We start from the raw sequence: 23,966 nt of genomic DNA, 5'->3' as shown, positions 1-23,966 counted from the left end.
GTGGGACTAGCTGCTGTTTTCTTCAACAGGTGAGTTCATTTACTGCAGGTTGTGTGTGTGTCTTTTGGTGCTTTAACTGCAATCAGTGTTAAATACATGATAATGAAGTGCACTTTCAGGATAGTCATGCAGCATAAACCTGGAGCGTTTTATAATGCACCTTGGTCCACTTTCCATTACACAACTGACATTTATGTCCATTATTTTCACATTATTCCCTCATTAATCAGCCTCTTATATTAAAATGCAAACACACAGCCATCATTCAGCACACAGTGCATTATTGTGCATACAAATATTACTCAAATGTATGTAAAATGCGTTTAATAGTCGACAGTAATGTAGAATAAACTGTGTATTCAAGAGGAAATTACAACATAAAGATAAATAATAACACCACAAACAAACAAAATTGGTTGCAACAAATTACTGTTCTAATCATTAATTAATTAACAAAAAATATCTGGTAAAACTTCAGATGTCATGCTGGAAAACATATTCCTGAGGGGTTTTTTGAAGGCAGAAACAGTGAAAATTGTTCCTTTAAATTATTTTAATTTGTAATACGTCTTCAGATGTCTGACCAACAGTCCAAAATCCCCAAATAATCAAAAAGCTACAATAAAAATACATTTGAGCTTCTGGTACCAATTAATCTTTGGCATTTTTGTTGTTTTGTATTAAAATAATGAATTTATTGTTAAAATATTTTTTTATCAACTCATACTCTACAAAATCTAGAATGTAAGTTAATATTAGTTAATAAGTTAATTAGTTAGTTAATATAAGTTAATTTATATATAATTTTTAATTTCTCTCCTCCTCCTGCAGGCACAGGTTCTTTGATGATGTGGAGCAGCTCAGAGCTCAGGAGCAGGAACGCAACAACATGAAGAGGATGGAGGTGATGGAGAGGAGGAGGAGGCAGATCGAGGAAGTGGAGGAGAAGAAGAGAGGAGGGATCAGCTGATCTCTGTCCAGCTGTTCGGACTCTATAAATGTTAAACTTCCTGCTGCAGCCTAAATGAAGACGCTCTGTCCCGGACACGTTTCTGTCCTGCACGGAGCCAAACTGTCTGTTTCTATAAATGAAGCATCAGCGGAGGAGTTTTTGATAATTTACGCTCATGGATGAGAAATGTAATCTATGATTTTGTGTCTGTTTTGAGGCATAAATATTAATAATAAAGTGACCAAAATATCAGCTCCTTCTTGTAGTTACCTGTTTGTCCACCAGGGGGCAGCGCTGGTACAGTTACAGGGCCACTGGGGTATTTCCATTTTTTTCAGCTTCTTCACTATAAGTTATGTATGTTTTAATTTTTTCTGACCATTTCAAGCACAACACTGTTAGTTTAAGATTTTACATGTGTTTTTCCTTACTGTTAGTTTCCATTCAGCACATAAATCAAATGGCAAACTCCTGAAACATGTCTAATTAATTACTACAAACTGCTGATCTGAGAATTGTTTGTTTTTTTTGTTTGTTTTTTTATTAAACACCATCGATAAGTCATTTAAAAAAAATCTATAAATCATTTCTGAAAATAGGGCTCCATAATAAGTTATTTTCACATTAATCTGCCGATTATTTTCTCAAATAAATCAACAAAGAATGGGGAGGGTGAAAGTCAATAATTTCTCAAAGTTGAAGTCTTTAAATTACTTGTCTACTCTAACCAACTGTCTAAAACTCAAAAATATTTAATTTACAAAGATGTATGATAAAGAAAAACAGCAAATATTCACATTTAATAAGCTAGAACCAGAGAATAATACAAGGTTTTGCTTGAAAACTAACTGAAACAACGAATAAATCACCAAATAGTTTAATTTTTGCAGGTTTAACCAAAAATAAATTAAAGTTTTAGGCCTGATTCCTGCACATTAAGAAGTGACTGAAACAAATAAAACACATGTAATATAATTCCACTTTTTATTGAAACATGCCGTAAAATAAATGTGAAATAAATAAAACCCACAAAACGATAAACAGGCGATATTGCACTCGAATGAAAAATAATAAAAAGTGCTTCACTCTTCTGAAACAAACCAAAACTTTAAAACCAAACAGGATGAAACAGTTTGAGAACAGAAGAATGTTGGTTCACTGGTTCAAACACGACGACAGTCTGTAAAACGATCAATATGACCAATAATCATTAACGTCTGTTACTGTTAGAGGAGCGACAAGGTTTCACTCACGACACAAAGACTCCAGAAACTTCTTACAAACTAACTGTGGAAGCTCATTTATGCCAAAAATATATTTAAAAGAGGTTCTGTAAGTCAGTAAAATGAGAAAGTTTCTTAAATTAATGTCTGAGTGGTGAAAAGTGATGAGAAACTTTCTAAAAAAAAAAAACAATTATTCTGAGATAGAAACTTATTTTGAGATCTTGATAATTTTGAGAGTTTCTTGTTATTTTAAGATACTAACTAAATATTTTGAGAACGTTTTTTGTGCTTATGATATACGAAGTCATTAGTTTTGCAAAAGTTTATTATTTAGAGGTTTATTTAGAATTATTATTTAGAAATTTTGGGATACTGAGTATCTCAAAATAATGACTAAATCAGTGTTTTGAGAAAGTTTCTATTTATTTTTAGATCAAAGGTCATTATTTAGAGACAATTTTCATTCATTTGAGTCAATTATTCATTACTTGGAGAGAAGTTCTAATTATTTTGGGAGTTTTTCTCATTTAAAGATATTAGGTCATTATTTAGGAAAAAATGTTTTCATAATTTTGAGATATTACGTCTAATTATTTTGGGAGTTTTTCTCATTTAAAGATATTAGGTCATTATTTAGAAAAAAAAATCATTATTTTGAGATATTACATCTAATTACTTTGAGAGTTTTCATTATTCAGAGAAAGTTTCTAATTATTTGAAGATATAAAAACTTTTTTATATAGAAAAAAAAAATTTTTTTCAAGATACTTCAGTCATTATTTGTAGGAATGTTTTCATTATTTCAAAATAAGTTATTATTTTTGAAATACAGTAAGTTATTTTGCAAATGTTTCTTATTTTGAGGAAAAAAATCATTATTTTGAAACACTAAGTCATTTTGAGAAGGTGTCTAATTATTTTGTGATATTAAATTGTTTTTTTTTTGGTAAAAGGTCATTATTATTTTGTTATTATAATGACTTACAGGAATAAATTAAAGTGCTTCCATATCTTTGAAACCAAATCTAAATAAAATTTAACAAAACAATAAAATAAAATAAATAAACGGTGAGGAGATAACAGTTAGGAGCCAGAACCACAGAGATCATGTTTAAACATGTTGGAAGATTTTAAACATTAATAATAAATGAGTTCAGGTGGAAATCTGTGATTTTATCAGCACGGTCGCTTTAAATTTAAGTTATTGCAAGTGAAAAAAAAAACCTGCTTAAATAATAACAATAAAAACCTTTCATTGCATAATATTTTCCCTTTGTAGACGATATGGTGCTCATATTTTACAAACCAGTGACGATCTTTAGAAATGTTTAAATATTTGACGGAGTCAGAAACACAGAAATATACAGCAGGCGAAGGGTTAACAGACATCAACAGACGGTCAGACGGCGAGCGGCATCAGCCCCGGGGAGGACGCCGCCGGTGGGGCGGTGATGGCGGTCAGAGCGCCGGCCTTCAGCCCGTTCACCGACCGGCTGCAGGAACAAACAAACAAACAAACAACAAAGGGTTAAAGAACGAAACAAAACGTGAGAATGTTAATGAACCCAAAACAAGCCAAGACACAATAATATCAGGTTTTAGATTAAAGATAAAAAGCCTCCAAACCATTTAATTTGACATTTCTACAGGAAAAAAAGACAGAAAAAAGGAAATAAAAGTCCTAAAAAAGGGATTTTTTACAAATCTGGAATAATCTTTTTTTGCCTGATTTTCATTTTTTTATTATTTTATCCATTTCATTAAAAAAAAAATAATAATTTAAATTTTTAAAATGTTCTTATTGTTGGAATTTTTAGTCCAAAGAACGACATCATGACTGGAAACAAGACGTGAGAATATTAATGAACCCAAAACCAGCTGAGACACGATAATATCAGGTTTTAGATTAAAGAAAAAAGCCTCCAAATCATTTAATTTGACATTTCTGCAGGAAAAAAGACAGAAAAAAGGAAATAAAAGTCATAAAAAAAAGTTTTTTTAAAATCTGGAGTAATCTTTTTTGTCTTACTTTTCAAAATTTAATCATCTAATTTTTTTTTTATTATTTCTTTTTATTCCCTAGTGATTTTTATTTTATTTTATTATTATTTTATCCATTTCATTTTTCTGAAATTGAATTTTTAAAATGTTTTTATTGTTGGAATTTTTAGTCTAAAGAACGACATCATGACTGGAAACAAGACGTGAGAATATTAATGAACCCAAAACCAGCTGAGACACGATAATATCAGGTTAAAGATTAAAGATAAAAAAGCCTCCAAACATTTAATTTAATGTAGAAATAAGTAAACAAAGCTAAGATGTATGGAAGTCCTTTTCTACAGGAAAAAAAGGCAGAAAAAAAGGAAAGAAAAGTCCTAAAAAAGTAAATCTTTTAAATATATAGTAATGTCTTTTGCCTTACTTTTTAAAATTGAATCATCTCATTTTAATTAATTATTTGTTTTTAACCCTTGGTGTTTATTTTATTTTATTTTATTCATATTAATGTTATTATTTTATCTATTGACCTTTTTATTTTTATTTTTGGAATTATTAGTCTTGCAAAATTTTATTTAATGAAGTCAATTTTCTATTTTGTTTTATTTTGTTTCAGTGTTGCTCTGTGAAGAACTTTGTATGAAAGGTGCTCTATAAATAAAGTAATGTAAAGTCAGCCAATCCACACATATTTTCTACAGAACGACTTTATTATTTACTTTGAAGAAAAAAAAAAGAGAGAAAATGATCTGAGAATTACCTGATTATTTATTATTTATTACCCTATTTATTTTAGCTTCTATTATTTTCCTGGGACAACTGTACTCTTAAAATAAGGGATGAAAATTGGAAATGACAAGAATTATTGCTCTCCTGCAGCTTCAGACAGTCGTCTGTGACGTCTTTAAACAAAGTTTTCTCTTGTTGCTAAAAATGTAAAAACGCTGAAAGCTGGAAGGAAGGATTGTTGCTGGTTGGTGGTTTAACTGGTTGAACTGGTTTGTTTTGTGGGTCAGAGTCCAAATATGAGCAGAATGTTTGTTTGAAGTCTGAGTCATTCATGAGTCATGAGGGAAACACAGACGGTGATTTACAGCTGAAACAGCTTCAGTACAATTGAATAAAATGTGAAAAAGGAAACTGAATATATTTAAGTTATACCTTTCCTTTGAGAAAACACTTCTCTTTTATTCTTCACTGCTTTATTTTATTTTTACTGTACATTTTTAACCTTTATTTACCTATTTATTCCTATTTTTATTAAAAAAATGTTTTCATCCTGTTCATTCATTCATCTTTTCATCTCTTTATTTCTATTTTTCACCTATAATTTTTTCAATTGAATATGTTTACTTTATCTATTATTACTACAACCATCTCTCTAAATCTCCATATATTTACCTATATATTATATATATTTACCTGACTAGAAATGGGCACTGAAACTGAACTGCTGTTCCATGTACACCCTAAAATTTTAATTTAATTTTCAATTAAATTTAAAACTGTTTATGGATTTCCAAAAAACACCAAACTTCTTAATGCATTAGTGTGAAATAAAAGAGCTAAAATATAGTCTAAGAGGTAGAAAAGTTCCTCATTGTGAATTGGGAAACATCTGATCAATAAAAATAGTTTTCTCCCTTATATTTTCCTCTTACAGTAAGAGACAGTTTGGCTTTGTGTTCCTGAAGGTGAACAGAGTTACAGGAGAAGGACGGTGAGCTCGTCTCTCTCTCTGGAGAAACTCTCACCGTCTCTGAGCTCTCAGCAGCTCACAGAGTCTCTGCGTCACCACGAGACGTGATGCAGCAAAAACTGGACTGAATTAAATATGACTGACTTTCAAAAGGGAAATATTCTATATTTTTCTCATTTCAAACACAATAAATCCTCGTCCTCTGTCCCAAAGGGCTCTACACTGAAGTTTACCTCCAATAAAACTGGTTAACCCTCTGGGGTCTGAGCCTAATTGCCCTTTATATACCACATAATATTCACTTTATTAACATATTGAGCCCAAAAATACATAAAAATCCTGAAATCTGAAATAAAATTATATTATTTATGACAATAGGTTACAAAAACAAAGGTTAAAAATATGAACACATAAAGGTAAAATTCAAATATAACAAAACTATACACAAAAAATTACCATAAAATCATCCTGTTTATTTATAGGAACAGTGTTAGATGATCAGACCCCTTTTTTCCATTTTTACTAAATGCCACGCCTGCCTCGTCCCATCCTACTTTTACACTTGAATAAGTATTTTTGTACTATCAAATTAAAACGATCATATCTTTGGTTTTGCATGACCTCGGAACGTGAAACAAAAAACCGTAGAAAGTTTCACGTCTGTAATTTGGAGTGAAGTCGACAGCAGCGCTCCACGTGACCTCGTTTTTTTGTTACGGCGCTTTGAAAAAAGTAATCGTTATCTGATCACAGCAGCGTGATCATAGACTCCAGAGGATTAATTCAAATCAATTGTTAGATAAAAGACCAAAACAAACACTATGAGACAGATCTGTTAGAGGTAAAGACCACCACCTCCTCCACCCTGGAGCTGTTAGTTGAACCCACAGTCCCTGTTATTTCTATGAGCTCTACATGTTAAATTCAGCAGCTGCAGCATGCATCAATGCAGCGACACACTAACGCTAACAGGACGAGCTGCTTTACCCAGAACCAGAGCCGGGAACGTCACCATCTCTGTCCTGCTGGGGACAAGAAGTCATCACACACAGCACAGAAACTTTATTCAACTATGAGGAGAAGACCTAAAGAATCCTGTAAACACGTCTGACTGCAAAACCACAAGATTCTCTTCATTAACCCTTTGATGCACAACATATAAACACCTAATGCACAACATGAGTCTAAAATGACCCATGACCCATGTTATTTCATGCTGGCTGTGTGTTTGAATATCTTTTTTTTTAAATTACAACAGATCATTATATCCATTTTTTCTTTCATCTTTTATGAAGAAAAATGTTTTTGTATTATTACATCAAGTTTACACACATGGGTCAAAAGTGACCTTGTGCATTAGAAGTGTAGTGATACACCAAATTAACAATTTGAGTACATGTGTAACTATGTTTGACTTATTTTTAAGGTTTAACTCTAAAAGAGTTGTTAGAACCACCAGATTACATTGGAAAATCACATATTTAAACATTTGAGACTTATTAGAGCCACCAAATAATAATTTACATTGGAAAAAACACCAATTTAACAAAAATAGGATAGTTAATATTTGTGTCTTCTTTGTCAGGTTTTAAATTGGTGACAACATATAAACACCTTCTAATGCACAACATGGGTCAACATTGACCTTGTGCATTAGAAGTGTAGTGATATTCAAAAAGTAAGAAATCAAAACAAAAAATTAGGATGTATGATGATCAAAAACAAGTTATTTGAGGAAAACTTGCAATACTGAATGACGAAATGATTTAATTGCAAAGATATAGAATATAAAAACTTAGTCGGGTCACTTTAGACCATGTTGTGCATCAAAGGGTTAATCAACTCTCAGTGAGTTTTAGTTTCACTCACGCTTTGTCGAAGTAGGACGTGTGCAGAGCCTGGGAGTAGTTGGCGTTGAGCACGTTCCCGTTGTCCAGACCGTACGCCTTCCTCGCCTTCTGGTCCTTCGCAAAGTTCCTGCAGGCGGCGAGCTTCGACTCCAGAGCCTGAGGACAAGACGAGACGAGGGAGACGAGTCAGAGAGAGTGAACCTGGTGGTGGAGACGACGGGGATTTTCTACATGTTTTTATTTCCTGGAGATGAAGGGAAACTCCTGGAGAGACTCACCCCGACTTTCCGCAGTAAATCACTGACGATGTTCAGAGCCGATATTCTGGCTGAAGGAGTCAGAGGAGAGTTGCTGCCAAACCCGTTTGACAGACCTGGACACGAGAGAGAAGAAGATTTATTAAACAAGGGTCTCAGTTACTCTCCCTGTCTAATGAACATTCAGCAGTTTGTTCTGTACTGAGCAAAATAAAAATAAGAATCTATAAAAGTTGTGTTTTGCACCAGATGAATATGATTTCTGTCTGCAGTTGAACAAACTCTGCAAAATGCAATAAATTATTAAAAAACTTATGAGATGATTTAATGCATCTTGTTTGGAGTATTTGATTTAAGTTCTCCAAAGTATTTGATTTGTATTGATCTTATAATCACGATTACTGCCATTTATTAATTTAATTATTTATTATCATTTATTTATTTTATTTTATTTATTAATATTTTTTTTATTATTATCGTGCCGGTAATTTTTTTTACAATGATTAATTGTATAACCTTTATTATTATTATTATTATTATTATTATTATTATTATTATTATTATTTTATTTGTATCATTTTGATTATATTTTTACTATGATTACATAATTTGTCACAACCTTTATTGTTATTATTATATTTGTGTTATTTTACTATGACTATTACATACTTTATAACAGCCTTTATTATTATTATTATTATTATTATTGTTATTATTTGTATTATTGTAATTATATTCTTGTTTTTTTCTATGATTATCCTATCACTTATAACAGCTTTTATTATTATTATTATTATAAATAATAAATATCATCAATTGTTAATTGATCGCTATTTATTTGTTTGTTTATTTTATTTTATGTCTTTTATCTGAATGTTTTTATTGTTCACTTCCAAACCGTTTTTTTTGTTGTTTTTATGACAATGACAATAAAGAAATCTAATCAAAGAAATATTTTTGCAGCAGCAGTGACAAAAAACTGAATATGTAGGAACAGTTATTGATATCTGCATTGTACTTTTATGTCTGAAAACCTTATGTTCCGTCCAATAAAATAGTATTGTAAAAAAAATTAAATAAGTAATTAGTGCAATGGACTGTGACTTAAAATCATCTTCTAACCGTAAACCCAAACCAACCAAACGTGTCCAATCAACATGAGAACTGTTTCACTGAGTTCTTCTCTTCTATCAGATCTGAGCTCTTTCCAGAGCTGCAGGACTTTTTATTGCAGTGGAAAATTAGGTCACAGTAAATAAATAAAGCTCACCCTGAAACTGCTCGAGGTGAAAGAATATATAAGTATCAAATATATTTGGTTTTAAGAGAAGACACAAGACATCTGAGGAAGGCAAATGTGCAGTTTTATGACATTTTTTACCATCCACTAATGTGCCTGAAACGGCATTTTTAGGCACATCCAACCACCAGTTAAATGCACATTTTTCTCCTCTTTAAGAGGCTTTTTCTTCTCCAGAGGGCAGAATGTGCGTCTTTCTGCAGAATGCATGTAGTTTTAATAATGAACAGCTCAGATTCTCTGCCTGTATTTGCAGGCTGATAGTATAACTGCGTTGGGGGAATCCGGCTGCAGCTACCTGTGGTGTTGGCGAAGGCGTTGTCCAGCCCTTTGCTCAGCGGGGTGGCGGGCAGCGAGAGCGACGCCTGCACGGCCGTGTCCATCTTCTCGTTGTCCTGCGTGGGCGAGCTCGGAGCGGACATCCTGCTCACGTCGACCTGTCGCTCCCGCACCGCCAGCTCCTGCCGCAGGTCTGCAACACAAAACCAGCTCAGACACAAACAGAGGAACTCCTGCAGGAGGAGTTTAACCCTCTGGAGCCACCAAAAGCTCCAAATCATGACTTCTTTATCACATCCAGACTAGAAAACAAAGCAGCGTGGAGCCCTACTGTAAATTTACCTCTAAAGTTCTGGCTGTAAACTCCATGAGGCCAGTTTCAGTTTGATGATGATATACCAAGTAAAAGTGGAGACAAGCTCAAATATATTTACTATAAAATGATAGAACTGGATGTAACCCTCCTATGTTATATTTGCAACCTTTGTTCACATTTGCAACATTTAAAATTCTTTATTGAGCATGATAGTGTTTTGAAAGTAAAAAAAAAAAGATTCAAAATAACATTTTATGTTGGACTAAAGGACTAAAAAAGACACAAAATGACCAAAAACAGACACAAAATGACAAAAAAAAGACACAAAATGACCAAAAAAAAAGAAGCAAAATGACTGAAAAAACCCCCACAAAAAGACACAAAATAACTAAAATAGACACTACAAAATGACTAAAAAAAGACACAAAATGACCAAAATTGTTAGGCTAAACACATAAATATATAAACCAGTTGGATGACAGGATCACACACAATCACAAGATCACATTTATGTTGGTTTTTCTTTGTTGTTTTTTTGTTAAAAATGTTGATCCAGTAAGTCAGAATAAAAAAATCTATTATTATTAGGTCATATACTGTAGGTGAGGTTGTGCTGAAAAAAATACACCAACCTGGCATTTAAACATTTTTAAGTGGTGTATACAGGCAGGATGAAAAGGATTCAGAAATGGACAAAATAGCCCATAAAGACTCCACAGAGTTAATATGGAGCTGCAGAGAGAAGCGGTCGATGCTCACCTCTGGCTTCATCCTTTAATCTCTGCACGGACACCAGCAGAGACTCCTTCTCGTCCAGCTCACTCTCCAGGAAGGCGTTCCTCTCGATCGCCTGGTTCAGACGCTGCTCGAAGTTCTCCAGAGACGAGATGGTCGCTCTGACAGAGAGACAGAGAGGAAACACTGACATTTAAATGTCATTATTAAATATCCTCTGGGGGCCTCCATCCACTCATTAATGATTATTCAGGTCTGGATCAGGATCAATACCTGCAGCATCGATTTTAATCCAGTTCAAGGGAAGCAGTCGATGGAGTTTGACCCGTTCACTAACGAGACGTGCAAATTTCCATTTAGATTAAAGAGGATCACAAAGAGCTGATTGAACAGGAGAAACACGTTCACACTTTGGGAACATTTTAGTCTCAATACTGTCTGTCCTCTTATATCCTGATTATAATACAATAATTCATCTTTATTCAGTGACGCATAAAGTGACGGTTTCTTTACTTGTTCTTAATTGTTGTTATCTTTTATTTTAAGTGTATTGTCCCAAATGTATGAATAAAGCAAAAATGCATTATACAAAATGCATAAAGAAATCTTGTCCTGTATTATTATTATTATTACAATAAAGAAAGAAATCTTCATTAGTGAGTTTTTTTAATCACATACAACTCAGGGACATCATACCCCAAAAAGTAAATAAATAAATAAATAAATAATACATTTTCCTTAGAAAATTGCCAAAAATGTATCTTAGAAAGAAACAGTAAAAGCAGGCATTATTGTAAGAGTTCAAACTTTCTGGCGGCCGGTCCTTGAATGGATCATCGGTTATGAACGTGTCCGTTTAAAAAGTGACCAAACTTGTGTCAAAATGATGATATTTCTGTCACAATCTCTTTATTCTACATGTGTCATTTAAAATAAATTTCAGATCCTGTTAAAAACATTAAATTCTGCTCCTCAGAGACACTGTGAAGACATGATTGATTCTGCGGAGACCAACGGTCACGTGACAAATATTCACTGAAAATCTGTTTACACAGAGCAGAAAGGAGAGGATAGGCTGAGAATATGTACAATATGTTGAGCAATTCTTTTGGTCTTTTTTTTTTTAAATCATTTATTGTATTTTGGGGGTAATTTTGATTTTTTTTTTGGTATTTTTACATCTTTTTTGGTATTTTGTGTTGATTTTTGGGGTATTTGGGTTTTTTTTAATGTGGCATTTTTACATCTTTTTTTGGAATTTCGTGTATTTTTGGATAACGTAGTGTCTTTTTTTACAACATTCGTGACACTTGTGGGCACTGAGAAAAGTGCTATATACATAAATTCAAATTTATTCTAATAAAAAGGGTTTTTTTCAAATTTCTTTTTTCCTGATTTCTGTCATTCTAACTGTGTTATTCTGCACAAAGACATGTTTGACTTATTCGTGTGCTGATTCCACAGAGCTGCAGGACTTATGGATTTATAGAGATTGTATATGTTGCAGCGGTTCAGAGGGTTCAGACCTTTTGGCTCTCTCCAGGTCGTCGTTGGACTGTTCCAGCTCTCGGACGTATTTGTGCAGCTGCTCCTTGATGCTGCGTGTCTGTCCCAGGTCGTCCTCCAGGACAGAGATCTGCTTGTAGCTCTGAGCGTACTGCTGCTCAAACCGATCCTAAAAAGGGGAAGACAGACAGAAACTTTATTGATCTTGTGTGTTTAATCGGGACGCGATCACATCAGGACGGCTCCCTCCCACGTTTTCATCTCTCTCTCCTCCTCCCCTCTTCCCTCTCCTCCTCTGCTCGGTGAGGCAGCGATGTGAAGTGTGACCTATTTACCCACCAGCTCCGAGACAATCAGCTCGATAAGTACCGCCGGGCCCGTCTGTGTGTCTGACCTACATCTGCTGCTGCTGCTCCCACAGACTCATTCAGCAAAACATCAGCAGGACAGAAATAACCACCATTTAAAAAAACAGCATTCAAAAACCATTTCTCCAGTTTTCTTCTTTGTAGATTTATTTTCTGAAATGATGTCTATGATGATTTTGTGATATGATTGAATTTTAAAAAAAATGTCAGTTCTCTGAAATATTAAAATTGTCTCTGTGTTTTGTGTTTTCTGAAACATCACTGTGCTCCAAAATGTTGTGCTTTCATATTTGCTGGATTTATTTTGTGAAATGTGGGGTTTTTTTAAACTTCCCCAAAATGTTTCCTTTTACTAAAAACTGTCGTTAAAAAATTGCTAAAATGTTACAAAATGTTATATATTTTCTGAAATGTTGGTGCTTTCTAAGATTGTTTTTTAAGATTTTGTTGATTTCTGTATCTTGAGTTTGTCTTTGTTGTTGTGTTTTTTTAAAGAACTTGTTGTGTTTTGTTTTTTATATTTGTTTTATTTGTTTTTTTGGAATGTTTTCCTGAAAATAAGTCTTTAATAAGTCTTCTCTCCCAAAATATTCTAAAGTGCAATTTTAAAATGTCAGTCTTGTCTCAAATGTGTTAAAATTGAAGTATTACATTTTAGTGGTTTCTATTTGTTGATCCTTTTTCAGAAATGTCTTTTAGAATATTGTGTGTCCTCAAGTGCTGTTGTGTTTTGTAGGTTTGTACTGATGATGAGTTGAATTATCTTATTAACAGCTTTTTAAAACGCAAAACAACATCACAGAAAAATCTCTCCAAGGTCTATGATGTGTCTTTTTTTATAAAATGTGGACTTTTCTGAAATACTTTTTCCCTTAAAATGTTGTTTTTACTTTAAACTGTCATCAGAATGTAAAACTATCAAACTGAACCATCAGTGTTGAATCATGAAGATCAGAAAACATATCAAGAAAAAGCAATGTCTCTCCAAAAAGCACCACTCCTGGGTTTCCTCCCACCTGATGTGTGAAGCTAAAAACCTGTCAGACATGTTGGCTCAAACATCAGATCTCTGCAGGAAACACGGACACATTAATGTCTCCTGTTGTGTGATTATGGAGCGAGAAGAAGAAGACACTGATGAATAATGTATGAGGTGGTACTGTCAGACAGCAGGTACAGCTTCACCTTGTGAGGTCAGATTAACATTTAGATTACACACAGAGCCACAGAATATCACCATGACCACAAAACTGATTATATCTGTCTGAAGAACTTTATGTAGTTGAGCACGGGACGAGGTTTTAATCCGACATGTGCAGGTGAATCTGACGAGAGGCAGAGAGACAGAGCTGCGGAGAGACAGAGCTGCAGAGAGACAGAGCTGCGGAGAGACAAAGCTGCAGAGAGACAGAGCTGCGGAAAGACAGAGCTGCAGAGAGACAGAGCTGCAGAGAGACAGAGCTGCAGAGAGACAGAGCTGCGGAAAGACAGAGCTGCAGAGAGACAGAGCTGCGGAAAGACAGAGCTGCGGAGAGACAGAGCTGCGGAAAGACAGAGCTGCACAGAGGCAGAGCTGCAGAGAGACAGAGCTGCGGAGAGACAGAGCTGCAGAGAGACAGAGCCGCGGGGCTGCAGAGAGACAGAGCTGCAGAGAGACAGAGCCGCAGAGCTGCAGAGAGACAGAGCTGCAGAGAGACAGAGCCGCAGAGCTGCAGAGAGACAGAGCTGCAGAGAGGCAGAGCCGCAGAGAGACAGAGCAGCAGAGAGACAGAGCAGCAGAGAGACAGAGCTGCAGAGGGGCAGAGAAACAGAGCTGCAGAGAGACAGAACTGCAGAACTGCAGAGAGACAGAGCTGCAGAGACAGAGCTGCAGCTCCACAAGAAATAAATAAACCAGGCCTGAGTGCATCGGGAGCAGCAGCTGGTACAGCGGGACGTCACGCCTTGTCCCCAGAGGCTGCACTCAGAACCAGTCGGGATTTAAGAAAATAAAAGCATCAAATATTCATTTCAAGGGGACACAGGGGACACACTGTACTGGTTCAGAGCTCAGAGTACAGTAGGACATGAAACATTAGTCGACTAATCGATCATCAGGCGATGAAACTGACAATTATTTTGATTTAAAAAATATACATTTTCATGCAAAAATGGCAGATCGCAGTCTCGAAGATACATAGAATTTCTTTTTTTCTGTCTTATTTCATATTAAAATGAAAAATGTGGGGTTTTGGACTGACAGAAAAATACATTCAAACACATTAGCTTGGACTTTGAGAAACAGGGATGAAGATTTTTCACTTCTTTCAAAGAGATAATTGTCATTTGTCATGCCCAGTGCTCACCTCGTTTCAGAGCACTTGTTGGACATAAAATGAAGTTTGGTGAAGTGCATTTTTGGGAGCCACTGTGTGCATTTACTCCAGAAGAAACAGCAGCAGAACTTCAGTTTTGTTCTGTTTCCTCTGCTGAGTTTATTTGCTGCTAAATCCCACAATGTTTCCTGAAGTGATATTTCTGCATGCATGGAAAACATTTACTGAAAGCATCTCTCTCTCATCATTAAACCCTCGTTTATCAGTAAAATACCTCATTTAAAAAGCAACACACAGGCACTCAGAGGGGGAGTGAAGCATCCATGTGGGTGCACGGCTCTAAATTGGAGAACAGAATTAATTTGGGTGGATGATTCATGCAAACACACAGATTCAGATGATTCAGAACTGATCTGTGCATCAAACAGACACAGCTGCAGATCCAGCTCCTCAGATAAATAAGTTATCATGCATCAGCTCAGGAAAATAAAGTTGTTGATGTGATTTAATTCATGTGACACCTAAAAACACACCTATTAATAATTAAGAGGCAGCTGATTAAATGGGGGTGCACTTAGATTAAATGCACTGCAGAGCATTTGAAAAGAACCCAGATGATTAGATTCTCCTTCGGTCACCTTGAGCGAGTCGACCTCGTGCTTCAGACGGTGGTTCTCCGACTGCAGGTCCTTCATGCGGTGCTCCGCCTGCCCCAGCTGAGCCTCCAGCTCCGCCTCCAGCTCACGGCTCCCCTCCTGGAACTCCAGCAGCTCCTCCTGAGCCTGCTGGCAGCTGAGGATGGAGACAGAGACAGAGACAGAGACAGAGGAGGGGAGGGGACGTTTAGACAACAGGGCGAGACAGAAGGAGGTCGTCTCAGCAGGTAGCTGCATTCATTAGCACGCTCTTATTTTTATCTTTATTTTATCTTTTCTGGAGCTCTGACCCAGTAACTTCACACACTACAGCTGATATTCTGTCCCCAGTCTGCTGCCGAGGGTTTACTCTGTCCACAACTTTATTTAAATGATTTACAAACCAAACATGTGATCGGTGCAGAAGACATAAAGTTTTTCTGCTTGATTACTTGATTTTATAATTAAAACTATAAAGCATAATGTGGCTACTTTGAATCAGAAATATAAAACATATTCTAGTTTGTTTACTACATAATTCCATGTGTTCCTTAATAGTTTTGATAATAATAATCATAGTAATAATAATACATTTTATTTATAGGTGCCTTTCTTAACACTCAAGATCATCGTACAGTGTCAGAGTCAGATTTACAATAACTAAATAAATAAATAACAATAATAATAGAACAATTTAGTGAACAGAATGGGGATGTAATATGTGATTTATGATTTTAATATGAATCTACAATGTAGAAAATATAATAAAAATAAAGAAAAAACACTGAATGAGAAGGTGAGTCCAAACTTTAGACTTGACACTGTAGATTTTTTAAATTTGTATATAATTTAAAATAATAATAAAATAATAATAATAATAATAATAATAATAATAATAATAATAATAAATCATAATATTAATAATTGAGCGTGTTTCTTAGTGTTCTTGGTGTTATAATGGTACTAAGTTTTTGTCCTGTATACTTTTGTTACCCTTAATAAAAGTAATATGTCAAAAAATATATTATTAATTATTGTAATTCTAAAATCAAGTAGTCAAGCAGAACAAGTTTTAATCAGATCATTCAGCAGATTTAAATTTGTGTCTGAATGATGAGGGAGATGTTAATTTCTTTAGTTCTGAACTTAAAGCATCAAACTTTACATTCTGTGTTTGACACGTTTTATTCCATTCATCAACAACAACAACAACAACAACAAAAACAAACAGGAGCTGACGTCTTGGAAGAAATGTGAGTCATGTGATGAGTGAGCAGCTTCTCCACAGAGTGATGCTGCTTATGTAAGAGTCAGTGGACACGGATGAACAGGCATCAATGGACACACACACACACACACACACACACACAACGACACACACACGCACCGACACACACACGCACACACACACACACAGACAGCTGTCTAAAAATGGAAAGCATCATGCGAGTGAGAGTCTGGCTCGGAGCCAGCAGATCCATTTATTTAGAAACACTCCACTGACCGCCTGGTCTTCAGTTATTTCTCTTTGTTTAAAACTCTGAAGATTCAGTCTGAGGAAATTAGCAGCAACAGAACATTTTATGATGAGCCATTATTTTATTATTTCTGCTTATTCAACAATTTCAAGTTCAATTTAGTGACTTTTCTCATCAGCTTTGTGGTAAATTAGTTCTTATAGTTTAAATAAAATGTGTTGAATGCAGTTCAAGTATTTATAGGAAGAAAAATCCTACTACTGCAAGAAAAAAATCTCTTTGTTATTTTTGGTTTTTACAGGTTGTTTTTTTATAAACATGTTCAGCATCAGCAGTTCAGTTTCTATGTTTTAATGCCCATATCTGGTAAATGTACAAAGGCAAATACCTCTAAATGGAGGTAGAAATAGTGAAATTAAGTTAAAAAAAAAAAGAGTAAAATAATTACTTATAATAAAAGAGTTGAAAAAATACAAATAAATAAATAGAAATTAAAAAGAAATGCATTTAAATAAAAGGGATAATAATTAATAAATATATATTTTTAAATTAAAAAAAAAATTTATGATGATGTATATTATAAGGAAACACTTTCTGTCAACGACAAACAGGACGGATGTGACCTTTATTTACAGGAAGCTCTTTGTCTCTTTGTCTTTGTCTTTGACTGTTGTATAACTGGGCGGAGGCGACTCTGTTTCCTTCAGATCAGCGTATTGAGATTTCTATCAGTTCTTAATCAAGTGACGCGTTTGCAGATAAGATTTCCTTTGCAGCAGCAGCTGCTTTCAGCTCCCATAGATCAGGAACATGTTGCAGAACATTGTCACACAAAGAGACAGGAGAGAATGAAACAGGAGCTCTCCCTGCGGAGCATTCTCTGCTCGTCCCACATGAAAACACTGTTCAGAGTCACTGGATATGTCAACAGCAGCTCTGACTGAGACAGAGAGAGTGAGAATAGAGGAGTGAAACCTGATTCAGAGATCAAACATTCCTGAGGTGGCGTGTTCCTGCCGAGGCGAGCCGACGTTCCCACAGACACAGAGACATCCTGGTGTTACTATCAGAGCTGAGATCAACACTCAGAGACGATCTGTGATTCTAATGAGGGACTTCCACTCACAATGGAGGAACCTGGAAGCTGCAATCACTATTATAATGATTGCATGGCCAGAAGTATGTGGACACCCAAACATTACACTCAGTGACAGTGACGTGTCGAACCCATGCGTGCAGATGGCACTAGGGACGATTCTTAGTGATCCTGATCCTGATCAATGTTCCGTTAGATAGACTATTTACATTGCAGCGCACATAGAGAGTCCGGCGGCTAATGGTGCGTTCAAGGTTTATACGAATGTCAGAATTTTCGTCATTGTTCCGAGCTCCAAGTTCAGACTTTCAGTGTAAATTACACACACCATAACGCCTTACGGTAAGAACGTGTTAGACCCGCCATCAAAATAAAAGCAAACACATGTGGCTTTCAAAATAAAAGCACATGGAACATGGATGTGTTAGCAGAGTCCAACAGAGAATTTGCAGGAGGACTGTCAAAATATTACGCCTTAAATAAAACATAGAAGAACCCTTATTCTCCTTTACAATAATTCATTAAAAATATGCAAAGATTAAGATGGAATGGTGGCATTAGAATGTGCGAGAGGCACCAAATTTAGGCTTTTAGGACAAAAGATTATGTGGGGGAACATGCCCCAGGACCCCCCTACTTTGTTTGGGTCCTCCCATCATAGTCTCAGAAAATCCTGTGGGAAACACTGGTCCTAAAGGCTCGACAGACTGGACAGACATGAAAATTGCCCAGCAGTATGTTCTGGTTAATGAAAGGAGGAGAGATGTTTTTGGGTCCTTCATTGAGTCAGTAAATTTGTTTGGCTGCACTGGGAATTTCATGTACAAACTTCTTTTTATTCATGTAAATATGTTGGTTGTTGTTTACACTACATTTCATTTAATTTTTTAAAAATAAAACATATTTTGGTTAAAGCATGGAGTGGAAAAACAACTCATTGATTTGAAATCATTTGCTGACAGCTTCGTCCCCGCCAGTTCAAAAATCCCATCTGCGCCCCTGGACGTACCACTCTGTTAAAATACTCAAATAACATTCAAAATTTTACTACTGTAACGTTTAACAGCATAATATACTTCAGGTATTTACCCTCTGGAAACACCGATCATGGCGCTTCATGACCACAAACTGTTTAGTGGATAGTTTGATATTTTGGTAATCACCAGAAGATCAGTACCACTCTCTTAAATACAGTATGGAAGAAATTATAGCTCTTTTTCAAACGTGCAACTTCCAGGAAAAAAAAAAAAATCACAGAAGTGTGTTGTTTTTGCAACAAATTAAACAAACAAAATTTAGCGTTCTGCCTCCAAACTCCATGAGGCCAGTTTGTGTTTGATGATGATAGAACAAGTAAAACTGGAGATAAGGTCAAATAAATTTAGTATGAACATATAAAACTAGATGTTTTTCTAATTTTACCTCTTAGATGTTAGATTTGGAACATTTACAATTCTTCACTGAGAGTAAAAAAACACAATTTTCTAAATTTGATTTTATGTTTTTTTGGGTTCAAAATGTTGATCCATTGAGTCAAAGTTAATAAATAATGATCCGCTCATATAGGTGGGGTTGTGCTGAAGAAAATGATACCAACATGGCATGGTAAACATTTTTGTAGCAGAATGAAAAGGAGTCAGAAACAGACAAAATAACCAACCAAGGATGATTTTTGAGATTTCCAGGAGCCCTATATGATCGTCCTGATCTAACACACACAAGACGAATACATAACGGATGACAGATGAAAAATGAAGCTTAAACAAAGTAAAATATCTACAGTATGAGCCTGGTACATACCCCTCCTTGTACTTGAGGGAAAGAGCCTTCCAGAAGTCAATTTCCTCGTCTTTGGAGGAGAATTTTGGTATCATATCCTGTTCCATGGCAGACAAATCTGTGGAGGGAGGAAAAGAAAACAAGAGTGAATACAGAGAGATAAAAAGTTTATCACAGAGCAGTGAATCTGTTCAGACTGACACACACTCGTACTTCAGATTTCTTACGGCCTGAAATCATATTAGATCATAAAGAGACACACAGAGATTCAAACCACAGCTGGGACAGAAAGATCACAGAGCTCCCTGCAGACAGAAACCCTCAGGAGTTCTTATGTGCATGGCTTTCTACAGTTTCAACAACATCAGCATATTTTATTGGATAAATGACCTTAATACATACATTAAATTCATTTTAGAGGTGTTAAAACAAGAGTCGACTGACATACAACACTAATCTGTAACTTACTGAAGTAAACCCCAGATTTATCAAATAAAACAGTTCCCAGAGGAAACTCATCGTTCATCACAGACTCATAATTAGAGAGAAATTAAACCCCTGAACACCAGACGAGTTTTGAGCAGGAGCAGCAGGCAACTCAAGCAAAGTGGAACTGAGAAATGAGAACATTTTAGAAAAACTGTCGTCTTTTATTCGTCCACTGATTCAGCCGTTATCAGACGACCGAACGGACGTTTATCAGCGAGTAGAGAGGCAGGTGCAGCAGGTTGTTATCAGCTCATTCAGTGGGCGGCTATATTAACGTGTGTCGTTTGTGGTGCCCTCTAGTGGCCAAAGTAGTTATAGACAATTGCGAAGGTGGATGTGAATTTGAAAGCAAAAGGGAAGTAAAAGAAAGTAGTTAAAAGCACGGAAAATTGTTGTCAGGGTGGATGTTTTAACCAACGTAACTCTATAACTACCAGTATTAAAGTCATCCTCGAAACTACTTAATTTTTACATTTATTTGACTTTTAATACAGTCTTATTTAACACCCAACCAGGAATGATTAAAAAAAAGAGTGCTCATGATGCGTCCACAATTTGACTTAACCTGTCAAATGAGACAAATTTTAGTTTTCAAAGTCAAAATTATGACATAGAAGCCCAATTAGAATGATTTTTATCGCCAAGTACGTTTTCACATACAAGGAATGTGTTGGTGCACAAGAACAAAGTACTAAATAAAGATATATAATAAAGGAAACAAGTACTTTGAGTAAAAAAAAAAAAACATTAGTATGAATAGAAAATATGAAGAATAGAAAAAGTCAACATACAAACCACATTTTTTTATATGTATATTTTTAAATATTAACAGGAGAATGTAATGTAATTCAGCGTCATCTGATGAAAAAGTAAAGATGATTGGCTACTTTTGAAGTTAAAAATTATGATTTATGAAAGTAACATTTTTACTTCCAAAGTCATAATTATTGTTATAGGATAGCAGGTCAAAATTTTGGTATTTAATAAGACAAAGTTATGAGATTTTTTTGCCTATAAATAAAAGATATGAGATTGTAATTCAAAATCTAGAGAAAGTAAATTAAGGACGATAAGAGAAAGTTATGAAATAGGCTATATAGTCAAAATTTTGACACAACAAGTCATCAATTTTTTAATTTCTAGCAGCATAGTGCCTAACCAAGAACTTTACTGCCCTAAGCTGAAAGGAACTGCGGCCTTTTTTGGAGCTTAAACCTAATCAAACAGAGTGAAACTTATGGGCCTATCCGCCCATACTAATGTAATGATAACTGCTACTAAACACCAAGGTTATTATAGTTAACGAAAACTAACAAAATTACGAAAACTAGAATTGAAAAAACATTTTCGTTAACTGAAATAAAAATAAAAACGAGAGTTTTTAAAAAAAACGATAACCAACTGAAACTGTATTGTGTGGTTACAAAACTAACTAAAACTAACTAAAATTATAGTGAAAATGTCCTTAGTTTTTGTTTTTGTCACTTTTTTTCATTCATAATTCAGTGTTTCTATTTAACACTAAAACGAATCAAAACTAAACTAAAACTAAGCATTTTCAAAAAATAAAAAATAAACTAAAACTAGAAAACTCACTCTAAAAACTAACTAAAACTAACTGAATTTGAAAACAAAAATTCACAACGGAATTAAAACTAAAACTAATGAAAAATCCAAAACTATTATAACCATGCTAAACACCCATTCAATAGTCTGATAAGGTCCAGATCAGGTGCAGCAGCAGACACAGAAAAGCTTAGAAGCAGCAACAAAACACAAAAAAAACGCCCTGAAAACATCTGAACTAAACAAAGTGGCTTTGTGCGTCTTCTTTGTGCAGCGTTCTGTGGTTCAGAACAGGACAATGAAGGTGCTCTCTGGATGGGAACACACAGCTTAAAAAGGAGGAAAGGTCCAAGACACTCTACTGGCAAAAAGTTAAACATCCTTTCTCAGACGACTATTTCATGGTGAAACTCTAATTTATAATCTATAAACATCCATATGTAAAAAGAGAGAAGACTCCAAAACACTGTCATTAACCTGCAAAAAAGTTTGATTCTTTCTTTGATGGTTGCACGACTGAACGTTGTGAAGTTCTAAAAACAATGTTCAAACATGTTAAAACAGAGGAAGGTAGAGCTGATGTGAAGCAGCACAAACAGCCTTCAGGTTTACTTTCACTTGCTTTCAAGTTTTTTGTCCCCAGTTGAATAGGAGGAGAAACAATAGTGAAGTTTGACCTGTAAACCAACTTACAGTCAGTAACAGCCGAGCTCAGGGTGGAAATATTTATTCAAGTACTCACTGTGAAGTAAAAACGCACTTAACTTGAACTTGAATATTTATACTTTCTGCTGTATTGAGTCTTCTCATCGAACTCTCAGCAAGTAAAGGAGTAGAAGCACATTTCCCAATAAAATGTATATTTCTATGTGTTTAATTATTCTTTCACACACAGTTATCAATCAATGGTTGTTTGCTTATGGAAAAAAATGTTTTTTTTTATTTTATCTTAATCAAGCAATTAAAGTTCTGTGCGAGCAGAAAAAATAGACTAGATATTAATTTATTTTAATCCGCAGTCTTTTTCTTTGTGCTTTATTGCAATTTCAGACACTAAATGACACACATTGAACTTTTTGCATGTCCATTAAACGAATAGATTGATAATAAAAATTGTCAAAAGTGCAGGAATAGCCACTATTGATGTTGAATGAGTGGGAGTAAGAATAGTGAATTAAAAAGGTATGACAGAGAGAGAAAGAGAGAACAGGGTCACACATCATGCTGATCTCTAGCATCACACTGAAAAGTGTCCACTTGAAAATGAATCAAGAGCAGCCACAGTAGAATGAGGAAACACAAACTGAATTGAACAGAAATGTTAATATCATACAGAGAGCTTGGCTGCTCTTACAGTCATGACTTCTGCTTTATATGTTGCCCTATATATGAAATCTCACTCTGTGCCCCCCTGAATAATTCAGATTCAGATTAAATTCACCCACAGCCTGGAGGAAAACTCAAATGTTACATTACAGTGGAGGGGAATGCATTCATGCAACACAAGCAATTTTAATAGCAGCAAAAAGTGGAAAATCACAATTAAATAGTGAGAAAACATGATTTCCTTCATGCAAGCTGCATGTCAGCCTCTGATTTATACAATAAAATGGATATATTTAATTATCTAAAAAAGATAGCCTATACATTTATAGTATGATTCATAAGACTATACTATAAAATCTGATTATTTTACATGACTGGTATTAATCCCAAAGGAGAAATTACCCTGTTGAACACTGTGCATGTTGTAAGCCAGGTGATCAATTATAACCTCTTCAACCAAGAGCACATATTTAAATAAATGCACTGAAAACACCCAACATCGGTATTGGTTTTCAAGCTATATCAGAGCTAGAAATAACGCCAAGAATAGCAGCTGAGAGCAGAAATATGATGCTGAGCTCAGCTGTCAAAACTGGGTGTGCAAACAAGCCGAGAGCCGAATAAACGAGCTGCCGAAGCCTGGCCACATTTCAGATTTAATATCTAAATTTGACTGCTTTCCGAACATAGATAAAATACAAGAAATGATGAAGCATTTCGTACCTGAACATCGCCCTAAATCGTGATGTTTATCCGTCCATCCTGCCGCTGACTGACTGCTGAGGCCGAGCTG

At 35.0% G+C, this 23,966-nt stretch overlaps 1 protein-coding gene across 3 annotated transcripts; it reads right to left on the bottom strand.

The window, feature by feature from the left end:
* Nucleotides 1–1,922: 1,922 nt before the first annotated feature.
* Nucleotides 1,923–23,966, bottom strand: ndel1a (nudE neurodevelopment protein 1-like 1a). Of its 3 annotated transcripts, XM_059324926.1 has the most exons (10): nucleotides 23,897–23,966; nucleotides 19,814–19,910; nucleotides 15,443–15,596; nucleotides 12,142–12,290; nucleotides 10,640–10,776; nucleotides 9,584–9,757; nucleotides 8,007–8,101; nucleotides 7,748–7,884; nucleotides 6,866–6,900; nucleotides 1,923–3,671 (listed from the first exon to the last, which is right to left on the bottom strand). In XM_059324926.1, exons 2-10 carry the CDS (start codon nucleotides 19,897–19,899, stop codon nucleotides 3,661–3,663), a joined length of 978 nt encoding a protein of 325 aa, XP_059180909.1. In that variant the 5' UTR covers nucleotides 19,900–19,910; nucleotides 23,897–23,966; the 3' UTR covers nucleotides 1,923–3,660. The 3 variants fall into 3 exon arrangements, with proteins under 3 accessions (XP_059180909.1, XP_059180907.1, XP_059180908.1); XM_059324924.1 differs by lacking the exon at nucleotides 6,866–6,900; XM_059324925.1 differs by lacking the exon at nucleotides 1,923–3,671 and having other exon boundaries at nucleotides 3,685–6,900.

The sequence above is a fragment of the Centropristis striata genome, chromosome 21 (genome assembly GCF_030273125.1).
Source record: "Centropristis striata isolate RG_2023a ecotype Rhode Island chromosome 21, C.striata_1.0, whole genome shotgun sequence".
NCBI classification, from domain to species: Eukaryota; Metazoa; Chordata; class Actinopteri; order Perciformes; family Serranidae; genus Centropristis; species Centropristis striata.
The sequence above is the reverse complement of the archived record's forward strand: the minus strand, read 5'-3'. Positions and strand labels throughout refer to the sequence as shown.